This window comes from Durio zibethinus, chromosome 14 (genome assembly GCF_047325235.1).
Source record: "Durio zibethinus cultivar Kanyao isolate XHJ-2024 chromosome 14, ASM4732523v1, whole genome shotgun sequence".
Lineage (NCBI taxonomy): Eukaryota > Viridiplantae > Streptophyta > Magnoliopsida > Malvales > Malvaceae > Durio > Durio zibethinus.
In genome coordinates, this window is record NC_143175.1 from 3,983,119 (window position 1) to 3,995,945 (window position 12,827).

General features: G+C 34.0%; 2 protein-coding genes and 2 pseudogenes across 3 annotated transcripts; 3 read left to right on the top strand and 1 right to left on the bottom strand.

The window, feature by feature from the left end:
* The first annotated feature begins 508 nt into the window (after positions 1-508).
* Positions 509-3,656, top strand: LOC111295088 (putative folate-biopterin transporter 7). The gene is made up of 2 exons (XM_022888453.2): positions 509-1,297; positions 2,248-3,656. The coding sequence occupies exons 1-2, from the start codon at positions 1,012-1,014 to the stop codon at positions 3,285-3,287; spliced, it is 1,326 nt and encodes a 441-aa protein (XP_022744188.1). The 5' UTR covers positions 509-1,011; the 3' UTR covers positions 3,288-3,656.
* Positions 3,657-4,333: 677 nt separating this feature from the next.
* POLD4 (polymerase delta 4) lies at positions 4,334-5,155 on the bottom strand. The gene is made up of 2 exons (XM_022888454.2): positions 4,887-5,155; positions 4,334-4,806 (listed from the first exon to the last, which is right to left on the bottom strand). Exons 1-2 carry the CDS (start codon positions 5,074-5,076, stop codon positions 4,613-4,615), a joined length of 384 nt encoding a protein of 127 aa, XP_022744189.2. The 5' UTR covers positions 5,077-5,155; the 3' UTR covers positions 4,334-4,612.
* Positions 5,156-6,024: 869 nt separating this feature from the next.
* Positions 6,025-7,920, top strand: LOC111294149 (cytochrome P450 89A2 pseudogene; annotated as a pseudogene). The gene has a single exon (XR_016327400.1). The product of XR_016327400.1 is annotated as a cytochrome P450 89A2 pseudogene (transcript).
* Positions 7,921-11,288: 3,368 nt separating this feature from the next.
* LOC111294991 (cytochrome P450 89A2 pseudogene) lies at positions 11,289-12,811 on the top strand (annotated as a pseudogene).
* Positions 12,812-12,827: the final 16 nt, after the last annotated feature.

A 12,827-nucleotide genomic window follows, 5' to 3' on the forward strand; every position in this document is an offset into this window, starting at 1 on the left:
CTAACTGATCTTTGCTTTTAACTAATATAGTGATTCAAATATCAATCGTGTTTTTAATTTTTTTTTCTCCTGTAAATAGACATCTATTTAGAGTTTTTAAAAAATATTTTATGTTTTAACATAAGATTTTATTAATTATTGTATTGTTTTGTGAATTGAATTGAATTACTCTTATTAATATTAAATATGCATCACATATTTTAAGTATGAAGGTGCTTTTATAAAACTATTTATGATATTTTTGCTATCAATGAAAAGTCTTAAAATTGATAATTAATATTTTGTAATTTTTTAGAGATTTTTTTAGCTTCACTTGTTAGAATATATTTATTTCATAAATGATGTTTTAGATGATAAATTATTTTAATTTTTTTATTTAAATTTGCTGGAAATATAAAATTTTAGATAATTGAAATGTAGAATTGAATTTATGCATTATCACGTGTCAACGAAAAACCTATTTTAATCTAAAAATAAAAAGATAAATATAATATTAAAATTTCGTGGTTTACATAAAAAATAAATTAAAAATATAAAAATTTTATACGCCCGACGAAGGGCAGCCCACTAATATATATAATTTCTTACTTAAAAAAGTGTTCAAATAGGTGTAACAACTTTTTTTGGGGGATTGAAAATGATTTTTTGTGGTTAATTTAGAAGGTTGATCGTAGATTGAAAAAGTCAATCAGTCCAAACTTCCAATCCAAAGGAAAGGACATTATTTGAGGAGGCCTGTTCTTACCCAAAAAAAAAAAAAAACCACAAACCAATGTTCACTGCATTCAATCACAAAAACCTCCATCCACATTCAACACGGTACAAAAAAGCAATTTAACCACCGGAACCACCACCGTCTCCGTCTCCTTCTCCGCCGGTGCCATTTCTGCCTCCTAGCAACCCTTTCAAAAACAAAACCAGAGCCTAAGAAAAAAAAAATCACAAACAAATAAACTCTTTTTGTTATATTATTAATATTATTATTGTTGTTATATTATTATTATTATTAGTATGGTGTCTGCAAAAGATGGTGGAAACGGAAGGCGACCGAAGAAAGGGAAGGCGAACCGGATCCGGAGCATTCTCGGAGTCGGGTATTGGGTCCAAGGATTCAGGTGTTTTCCATGGATGGCTGTTAACTTTTTTCTGAAAGATAGTGTTAAAGTGGATCCTTCAACTCTTCAAATTCTTCAGAATTCTGCTAATCTCCCCATGGTTGGGAAGCCGATCTATGGTATCGTTTCCGATGCCGTCTATATCTCTGGCCAGCACCGTGTTCCTTATATCGCCATCGGTGGTAAAAGTTTTTAACTTTTTTGTTCTTTTTTTTTTTTAATATTAGCAATGAGGAATAGAATAATTTTAAATGAAGCAAACGTTGTGGTCCTGATTTGAAAGTTAAGACTAAATAAATATGTTTGTATGGCGATAATGATCCTCATACATAAAAACGATTGAAAATGGCGAAGGCAAGATGTAATCGCGAATCTCAAATGCAACTGTCCTTGGCCACCGGTTAACCGGGCTGGAATGTCAAGAGAAGGAAAGTGATGAATGTGTACATGCTATATATTGGGTTTCAAAGTTCAAACCAGATAGTCATGGATTTCATTCTGTTCTTTTCTTCTCGCTGTCTCCCTCTCCATTGCTCTTCCTTTTCTCACTTTTCTTTCCCAAGTGAAATAACAGTGAAGCCTTCTGCTTTATCTGGGTCATGAAATATAAGAAGATCACTGATTTCAGGCTTTGTATTGAAGTACGTTTACCTGGGTGTGGGCAAATCTCTTTACACACTTTCTTTACAGTGAACTGAATATGAATTCTTAGATTTGATTAGCTGGTAGAATTGGAACCCAAAATTAGAGAATGTCAAATTTGTTAATTAACCTTAGTTATGTGGGAATATGTTCTCTTATTTAGACAGAATATGGCTTCCATATTATTCAGTCTGTCATGATTAGATGATATCTATTTGGCCTTTCTTGAAAATAATAAACTTTAATTGAAGGTTGCTGAAAGGAAGCAAAGGTGAGAGTTTCCTCTTTATTCTGTTATGTCATTCTGGCTGCAGCTGTTTTGAGCCACTGTTTTCTTTGTTAAAAACAAGGTTAAAATACCAGTAGAAATGGATTATGAATCAGAGGTCGTGTCCTATTTTGCTTAGCATTGCTGTATTATTTTATTTTATTTCTTCAATTGAATTTCTATTTTCTTCCCATAATAGTTTTCGCTCCTTCATTGTTGCAGCTTTCTTACAAGCAGTTTCGTGGCTAGTAATAACAATATTTTCACAATCAAACATTTCGATCTTCACAATGAGCCTATATCTTCTCCTCAGTAACCTCGGTGCTTCAATAGCAGAGGTTGCTAATGATGCCATTGTTGCTGAAATGGGAAAATCCAAAAAGTCTCAATCAGCTTCCTCAGGTGAGCTCCAGTCATTTGTTTGGATGGTTTCCTCTGTTGGTGGAGTCCTTGGAAACCTGTTAGGTGGCATTGCCATTGACAGATTTTGGCCCCAATCAATGTTCCTTTTTTTTGGACTTCTCCTTGTGCTCCAGTTTCTTATAACTATCTCAGTTCCTGAACGCTCTCTTAACCTTCCAAAAAGTCCATCAAATGTTGGGATTAGGAAACAGCTTTCAGAGCTCTTAGCTGCATTGCGAAAACCTGAAATAGCTTACTCAATAACCTGGTTTGCTACATCATATGCCATAATTCCAGTGCTCACAGGAACAATGTTCTTTTACCAAACACAGTATTTGAAGATTGACGCCTCTGTATTGGGAATTTCTAAGGTGTTTGGGCAGGCAGCAATGTTGTTATGGGGTGTCATCTACAATCGTAGTTTAAAGTCAGTCCAACCAAGGAAACTGATTGCAGCCATTCAGGTAACAATGGCTGTATTCATGATTTCAGATGTATTGTTTGCGAAAGGGATTTATCAACATTTAGGAGTGCCAGACTCTGTCTATGTTGTAGTTTTCTCTGGTGTTTTAGAGGTTCTATTCTTCTTCAAGATTCTGCCATTTAGTATTCTGATGGCTCAACTCTGCCCTCCAGGATGTGAAGGGTCTCTAATGGCATTTGTCATGTCAGCTGTAGCCCTTGCATTCATAGTGAGTGGATACCTTGGTGTTGCGTTGGCATCTTATGTCGGGGTTACAGGAAATGATTTTTCTGGATTTCCTCTCGGCCTTCTAATTCAGGCAGTTTGTACCCTTCTGCCACTATTTTGGTCATCATGGATACCTAATGATGTGAAATCTAAAACCAGGACAGAATAAAAATGTTGGTGCTTGCAAGAATGGCATGAATTGCATAATTGGTAGGAGCAATTTTAGCCTTCTTTCATTTCGAAATATGATTGCTTTGGGAGCAGTTTTAGGAGCTTGCAAGAGGATTGTTTCAACTTTTCCTTTTCTTCTTTTGCAATGTATGCAAGCAGCGAGGTGTTGTTTTGGGCTTGCAGGTTTTGGATCAATGAGTTTTGAGGGTATTAGAGCTTTTAACACTTATACATTTTATATTGCAAGTTATGTATGCGAGATCATGGTTTCCTTTTTCCTGTATCACATGGAATGTAGCTGAAATTCTTGTGTTTCTGTTGCAAATTAAATGCATCAGTAATAAAACTGGCCATTTTGCAGTCTCAATTCTTTGTGCAGAATCCTGTCATAACTTGTTTGATGTCCTTATGAATTGGTCAAGTATTAATTAACCTTTCACTAACTCAAAGAATTCAAACGTCTGTCTTTCGCTTTTTGGCCTAGTGGCAAAGAAGCCTTAAGAAAACCATTAGAGTTTGGATTTAAACCAAGCCTTCCCCTCCCCCCTTTCCATGTAATAGGGCATTGCCCTCCTTTGAAACCAAAATTAAAAAAAAAAAGAATTCAAACATCTAGCATACGTGTTCTAGAATTTCCCTCATAGTAAAAAGGTTAATAATTTCCTTTAGCGCATAAACAAGAAATGAAGGCCGATCATTTTGCCAACCCAAGTTGCCTTGGCAAGCAAAAGTTTTCCTTTCCAAACCAAATGGTAGCTGTTGCCTTAACGTGCTGCATCTTCTCTTCAACCTTTTGTTGTATCCTTTAATTAGGATTTGAGTTGGGATTTCAATCACATATATGCAAGCAATTAGATGCTAGAGTTTAGTTTTCCCCCAAAGAAGCTCATGCATGCAGTAGTTTCAAATTCCAATTTCGAAATTGAATAGGCTTTTACTCTTCTCTTTTTACACTAGAGACTACCTCAATTTTCACAAGCTGTACTGGAAACCACAAATATTTCTATATTTGATACTGCTAAATCCAATAAAATACCAGCCACATTACCTAGAAAATCCCCAAGTAATTATCCAAGATCGAATTCATTACACCAAGGAAACTTACCATCACAGCTTAGAATGTTAACAGCCAAATAACTCCCACCACAAGAGGTAACTTGGCAGAGCAAATTTAATAAAATTCCGACACAATCAGAAACATCTGCACTAAAGACCAACAAACTTTCCAGGTCCATGACAACATTCAAAAACACCCAACATTCAACAAGCGCAGCAAGAAGCTGTACATTGATTTGACCTAAACATGGTCTAGCTACTAATGAACTAAACACGACCATCAAATAAACATTCTAGATTCACTTTCCCACCTTTCAAAAGATTTTCAATTTCTTTAGGAGGGCTTAGCCCCAACCTTTGAGCTCTTTCCCAACGAGCCAGCCGCGTTATCCCAAGGCACGGTCCATATGCCATGTTCATATCAAATAGCCTTAAAACTTGCTCTTGCTCATCCAAATCATCTGTTTCAAAGAAAAAAAAAGGAATAATATTCAATTTTCACAAACAACCATTTTGAAAGAAAAAGGGAAGAGAGAGTGACCTCTGAGATCGAGAGAACCGCCATGAGAAATAAGGGCAGGGGATTGGGTAATATCAGAACCGAAAGTAGCGGCGTGTTTGAGAGATGGGTTTTTGGTTGACTTTGAGGATTTTGATTTGGTGATGCCTCCCGCAGCTTTGTTCTTCTTCTGCCTGTAGAAACCCTTCATGTTCTTCGATGTTGTTGCCATTCTTGATTCCTCTTGTCTCCAAAGCTTCTGTCTAAATTCAAATTTCGAATTTTGTTTTCCTGACTGCTTCTTGCCTCTTGCGTTTTAGTATTTATACATGGGTAACAGTATCATTTTCTGTATCCCAATAATGATTTTGCACGCAGGGCTGGGCCTTCCATTTGTTTTACATAGGCCTAAAGTCGCCTGTTTATATCTCAAACCCGATTCATTTAAAATGTTTATAATTAATTATTTATTTAAGATAAATCTCACCTAAATTTTTAAATTTCACGAGTTAGGTTAATAAGTGTTCACATTTTTTTAGAGTATATTTAAAAAATAAAACACATGTTAATATGTTAATTTTATTTATGAAATTAAAAAAATACACTAATCATGTATGAAATATTAACTTTTTATTTGGATAGGTAATTTTTTTGAAAGATATTTAGAATATTATTATTTATTTTTAAAAATAAATATATAATAGATTGCAAAATGAATTCATTGAAAGCATTTAAAATAAATTTATCTTTGATGTATTATATAATATATTGTCAACAAATTATGTAATAATATCTTATAAAAATTAATTTTAAAGTTTTAAAAAATAAATACATTTAATTTTAAAAATAAGTTGAAAACTAATTTTTTATAAAATATATTTACTGATAATTTATAATATTTATATACAAATAATGTATGAAATATAAAATTTTTAAAATAATATCGAAGGCGAATTATTTTGAGAAACAATTAGTAACACAAAATGAAAGAGCATTGAATGCTAACTCTATTTCTATTTTTGTTAAAGCTGACAAAATATCTAGAGAATCTATGAAGAAACTCCTCTACCACAAAAATGTTATCTAATGCATTAATCATCGTCATCAAATTAAAAGCAGAGGATTATAGATTTCGTATCTCAATTGTCCTCTTTATATAAATTCAAGCTTTTACTATCAAAATTCAATGCCTCCTGCCCCTTTTTATCAACCACACAACTCTTCTCACTCTCCCCTCTCGACCCAAAGGCGAAGGCAAACATGGAAGCCTGGTTCATCATCCTCATCACCGTCGCCATTTCTCTTCTCCTTAGAGCTCTCTTCGACTTTTTCTCATTCCCTTCCAAGAAACCTTCCCATACTCTCCCTCCAGGCCCTGCTAAAATTCCCGTTATCAGCAGCATCATATGGCTCAGGAGAACCTTTGCCGAGCGGGAACCAATCATCAGGAACCTCCACAAAAAGCTTGGTCCAATGGTCACTCTCAACATTCTTTCTCGCCCTGCCATTTTCATCTCCGATCGTTCCCTCACCCACGAGGCATTAATTGAAAACGGTGCTTTATTTGCTGACCGCCCTGAAGCCCCAGTCATAGGCAAGATTGTAAGCTGCAACCAACATGATATCAACTCTGCTTCCTATGGTCCTACTTGGAGACTTTTGAGGCGTAACCTCACAGCTGAAATCCTCCATCCTACGCGTTTAAAATCCTACTCTCATGCACGCAAATGGGTTCATCAAATTCTGTTAGAGTCGTTAATGTCAAACTCAAACACAGGTGAGCCGGTTCGTGTCGTGGATCATTTTCGATATGCTATGTTCTGTTTATTAGTGCTGATGTGTTTTGGTGACAAGCTTAGTCAAGAACAAATTAAAGAGATTGAGAATGTTCAGCGCCGTTTGTTGTTGGGCATTGCTGGGAAATTCAATATGCTCAATTTCTGGCCTAACTTGACAAGGGTTTTACTTCACAAACGTTGGAAGGAGTTCTTCCAGGTCATTGAGGACCAAGAGAACGTGTTGGTTCGTTTGATAAGAGCACGGAAGAAAGTGAAAGAGGAGAGGTTGAGCAAGAGTAACGAGGAAGCTGATGTCGAGTATGTTTTGGCGTATGTTGATACCTTGCTTGATCTTCAACTCCCAGAGGAAAAGAGGAAACTTACAGAGAAGGAAATTGTTAGCTTGAGCTCTGAGTTTCTCAATGCTGGAACAGATACTACCTCCACTGCTTTGCAGTGGATTATGGCAAATATGGTGAAATATCCACATGTTCAAGAGAAGCTGTTCATGGAGATTAAAGGGGTTATGGGAGATGGAGAGGAAGAGGTCAAGGAAGATGATTTGCAGAAGATACCTTATTTGAAGGCAGTGATCTTGGAAGGGCTAAGAAGACATCCACCAGGCCACTTTGTTCTGCCTCATACTGTGAGAGAAGATACAGTCCTGGGAGGATTTTTGGTCCCCAAGAACGCTATCATTAATTTCCTGGTAGCAGATATGGGGTGGGATCCAGAAGTATGGGAGGATCCAATGGCATTTAAGCCTGAGAGATTCCTTAGCAATGACAATAAGAGTGGGGAAGTGTTTGATATAACAGGAAGTAGGGAAATCAAGATGATGCCATTTGGGGTAGGAAGGAGGATTTGTCCTGGACTCGGCTTGGCCATGCTTCATCTAGAGTATTTTGTGGCAAATCTGGTTTGGAACTTTGAATGGAAGGCTATGGATGGAGATGAGGTGAGCTTGGAGGAGAAGCAGGAGTTCACAGTGGCGATGAAAACTCCATTGCAGGCACACATTTATCCTAGGAAAAGATAAGATACTGATATTTTACTAGGATATTAAAGAACATATAAGTAAAGGTCAATTATAAAAATACTTGTAATAGAGGCCATTGTAAACCTTAATTAGTTAGATGAGCTTCTATTTAAACCAGAATGATACTACTGACCGGTAGGGTTCAGCTGGCTTAGTACCTTCTTCCAGAATTGTAGCAACAAACTTCATTAATATCACATACCTGAAATGGATGTGTCTGTTCATGGATTCAAGAATGGAAAAGCTGATGTTATGTTTACTTGCCTGGTGGAATTTTTCTTCATTTTTCTTTGGCCGCTAAAATTACTCCAAGTGTATATATCATAAATATGTTCAATTTAATTTTTTTCTTCAGGGAAGTTTGCTGTGATTCAACGTTCAAATTTGTATCTCGTTAATTGACCAGCAAAATAAAATTTTGCGTCTGATAAATCCTACTCGCTGAGTGTTTTTTTCCTCAGTTGTTCAATGAATTTTTGTTCAATGACAATGAATGAAATGTAATTTTTTAATTAGAGTCCCACAAATATATATAAAAAAATAACAGTTGTAAAACGTATTAATGGTGGGCATATTATTACACAATAAAATTAACTCTTGACAATGTATGGATTTAAGTAATAATTATTTATATTAAATCTTTGAAAACATAGAGATTTTTCAGTTGTTTTGCTTAAAATTCCATCCATATCACACACAATACAGTTTTTTTTTCCCCTTAAAGCTGTTTTCTTTCTTAAAAAAATTATATTCAAATTGAAAGCAAAGTCTTTCACCTACAATAATAAAAAAAATTATATTCAACTTTTTTTTTAAGTTTATACCTTACACATTTATAGGATGCTTCATTCATGCATTTAGCATTTAAAATTCATATAATTACTCTTAAAAAATGATATTTAATAAATATAAAATTTGAATAATAATATTTACAATTTTCTTTTATCCCAAGTTAAGATTTTTTTTTTTAAATGCTTGATGTTCTATTCAGTAGTAAAATGTTTATGACCCATATTACATTCACAAATTTGTTAGTTGTTAAGTCATGATGTTATCTCGCATAAGTTAAGTTTTGAAATTTTTGTAATTTTATGTTCAAAATAGAGTTCTCCACCTATGTTATAAATTGGTTTTCTGACTGGTACCTATCGCCTACATGCGTGTGCTCCACTATTGGACCAAGTACTAGTACAGTCAATAACGTTGCTTTCATTGATCTGCTTATGTGGGAATAACTCATAAATGTTGATAATTCTCTTTGGTAGATTATAATACCACTACGAATAGACTACTTAACCTATGAACAACAAACGTCAAATTAGGTTTAGAATTATTGGCCATTCATTGATCAATATCCTTAAAAGGTTAGGGCTCATGTAAAGCATTAACTTTCCTGGATTAGCAAGCCTGCTTTAATTTGTAGTAATGTAAAAAAATGGGAACTTGGAAATTCTTTTGATTATCAATCCCATATTAAAACAAAGCCTTTTTATGGGATGTTTGAAATTATTTGAATTTGGACTATTTTTTCTTTTGGTGAATTTGGGACGAACATGGAAGATGAAACAAGGTTACATACAATAACCAATTTGTGCCTTCTCTTTGTTATAGTTATGAATTGTTAGATAACCAGTAGACCTAAAAGAAAATTGGCAAGAAAAGAGATTTTTAAAAAGTCAAAGTACATCTTTGTCACGAATAGTAACTTAAATTTTATAGGAGATTTGATTTCAAATTTTTTGAAATTAGCTAAATAGCTTGACAAAGAAAAAGACTTGAAAAAAAAAATTATAAGAGAAAAGATATTTTTGTTAGGTAAGTTAATAGATTTATAGATAGTGAAAATCTCTAAGGTTAATATGAAAAAAAAGATATAAAAAAATTATAAGAATTTTTTTTGAATAAACATCTCATAGGATTAGAGAAAATTAAGATAGTTCTTATGAGTGCGTATATTTAAATGTTTTATATGAAAATACTTCATAAGATTAGAAAAAATTATGAAGGTTAATGAATATTATAATTGTTATGTTTGTGAATGAATTATAAGAGAATGAAATAGTCTACATAGATATGTTTGAATATTTGTTTGACTAAAAAAAATTAAAAGGGATATTATGATTGTTATATTTGTGAGTAGATTAGAGAAGAATGTGATAGTCTACATGGATATGTTTGAATATTTATTTGGGTTAAAAATATTTTATAAAACTAAAGGAGAATGTCCATGAGTATTAATTATATGTGATTATTTGATTGTTGATAATTTATTTGTAATTTTTTATAATTAATAAAAATTTTCTTTTATTCGTGAAAATAAGTAAATTGAGTGTAAAACCACATTAAATTGCTATATTTTGTGTTGATGATTTATAACTGGAGCTTCTACTTGCTTAATTGTCTAATTTATTAAAATTTTTTATTTAACAATTGAAATCAAAATTGTCATGATCCTAGCCTTTTATATCTTATGTGAAAAGTACTTAAAAAGCTAGTAAATCTAAAAGTTTTAAGTTCAAACAATAGGCTAAAGGTCCATTTATCTTGTAACTTTCACCATTTTACGTGCAAGCTCATAAGTTGACTTGATCTTACATAATGCAAATGCCAACTTGGAGTGCACGTTTCAGTTACATTCTTTGTTTTCATTTTGATATATAGGGAGTTGAATCTTAAACAACTTACCACCACCAATTTGATTTTGTTTCAAAGTAAAAGTTTAATTAAGATCAAACTAAGCAAAGACCAAACTATAAACTTGCCATGGATTGATTGATAGAGTGCTTGAAACATGTTCTTTTTACACACCAACAAGATCAGGAGAAAAATATATAGTAGAGCTAAACCCTAAATTTTAATATTTTTTATTGAAAAGGGAAGTTAAACTTCAAACCCAATTCTTTTAAGTAAGAGATACATGTATTTATCATTGAATTGAAACCTTCAAGCAGATTTTAATTAACCAATCTTTTTATAAGCATGCACTTACTACTAAACCATGCTCAATTGCAAATTTAATTTAAATATAAGCAATATAAATGTATATAGTGTAAAACTTTCGGGTAATTTTCTAGATGACTTCATCAATTAATCTACTAAGGAATAGGAATAATAGTTAAAGGAAGGAAATTGGACTGTTATGTCTTCCAAAATAATAGGCAAAAATTTTGACAGCTTTAAGCTTTGCACAAAAGATATGGTATTCAGCTTTTATATATATGTCAAGATGTTCTGAAATTTCCATGGTAGTCCTGAATTCCTGTCATGCAGATTTCATTGTTGCTTTCATTGATCTGCAATTAATACGAAGGCTGAATCTTTGTTTATGCCACTATGAATTGTCTAATATGAAGATTGAACTTTGTTAATTTAGACTATGTCATCTCTCTCACATGTCGATTGAGGGGCTCAGTTATGCATTATTTGGTCAGGATCAGTACTTCCCATGTATATCTTTGTTAAGAAAATGGAGCTTAGGGTTTTGGATTGAAGTAGCAAAATTTTCTGCTCATTTGGATTAATGAATTCAATTCAAATATCCAAAAAAAAAAATAAAAGGAAAAAAAATCTAATCTCTCTGAAATATCAAAGTCTTTGTTAACAAGTATGATTTCTTGTTTTCTTTGATTGTATATTGTACCATCCAAACAAACATATGATCCGAAATATGGACATTACAAGAAAACATAGTGCTCGAGTCGAGGATGAAGTAACATCAAAGCAAAGCATCATTGAAAACTCCAATTTCTTGGAGTCCTTGATAAAATCGTCTTCATTAAAGTCAATTTTTTTATAGACAATCCAGATTGAGCGACGAATTATAGCACGCTTCTGCTTTGAATTGTCTTGATGTACTCCAGAGCCTGTTCTGTCAAAGAAGGAAAATGCTTTAACTGAAATGGCATAATTTGTCACAAGCAATTAGAACTTTTGCAAAAGGATCAACAAGTGCAGTTCATAATTATGAATTGACCCACGTTTGGTAGTTGTTTTCGTAAGTTTTTCTGATAAAAATGCCTAAAACAGACACAAAGGTGAGGCCAAATTAATTAAACATTTCCACTATTTTTTTCTGGTTAAATAGGTCTTTACTGCAATACACCTAACCACAACCTAGCTGCAGCAACATGGAGACGTGTTTCATCATTCTGATCATATCCATTTGCATTTCGGCTGTCATAAAATCCATCTTCAACCTTCTTTTCACCACCAGAAAACCCTCCTAGAGTCTCCCTTCCGGGCCTTCTACGTTTCCCATTATTCGCAACTTCCTATGGCTCCGCAAGTCTTCTTTCGAACTTGAGCAAAGCCTCCGATCCATCCATGCTAAATTTGGCCCTTTAGTCACCCACTGGTTTGGCTTCCGCCCTGCCACCTTCATTGCTGATCGTTCCTTACCTCACCAGGCCTGGATCCATAATGGTGCCGTTTTTGTTAACCGCCCCAAGGCCCAAACCCCATGTCGTCAATAATATTGTCACATCAACTCTGCCTTCTATGGCCGTATTTGGCGCCTAGTGAGGCGCAACCTAACATCTGAAATTCTCCATCCTTCACGTACAAAATCCTACTCTGATGCACGAAATTGGGTGCTCATAATCCTGTTAGATTGCTTCAAGTCCCAGTGTAAATCCGGTTCTCCAGTTTGTGTACTAAAGCATTTCCAACGTGCTGTGTTTTGCTTGTTAGTACTAATGTGTTTTGGTGACAAGCTCGAAACAGAACGGATTAAAAGAATTGAGAAGGTCCATCGTGGCTTGCTGTTGAATCTTGGTAGATTCAATATACTAAACTTCTGGCCAAGTGTGACAAAAATTATATCTCGCAAAAGATGGCAAGAGTTATTGCAAGTAAGAAGAAAGAAAGAAGACGTTTTGATCCCTCTGACAAGAGCAATAAGAAACATAAGGGAAGAGATCTCAAGCAAAACAAAACAAGAGAAAGAAGAATATGTCTTAGCATATGTTGATACGTTGTTTGATCTACAGCTTCCATAAGAGAATAGAAAGTTGAAGGAAGAAGAAATGATTAGTCTTTGCTCAGAGTTTCTGAATGCAGGTGCCGATACTACATCAACAGCTTTGCAATGCATCATGGCAAATGTCATAACGTTTAAATCCGGGGATCTATCGCTAAACATTGACTTTTAGAGAGTCACCATCGATC

What these genes read in the sequence shown, in the direction of transcription:
- LOC111295088 (XM_022888453.2), top strand. Translation starts at nt 1,012, where the DNA reads ATGGTGTCTGCAAAAGATGGTGGAAACGGAAGGCGACCGAAGAAAGGG. An exon ending in TCCTTATATCGCCATCGGTG is followed by an intron (nt 1,298 to 2,247) that starts GTAAAAGTTTTT and finishes TCATTGTTGCAG; the next exon opens with CTTTCTTACAAGCAGTTTCG.
- POLD4 (XM_022888454.2), bottom strand. Translation starts at nt 5,076, where the DNA reads ATGGCAACAACATCGAAGAACATGAAGGGTTTCTACAGGCAGAAGAAG. An exon ending in CGGTTCTCTCGATCTCAGAG is followed by an intron (nt 4,807 to 4,886) that starts GTCACTCTCTCT and finishes TCTTTGAAACAG; the next exon opens with ATGATTTGGATGAGCAAGAG.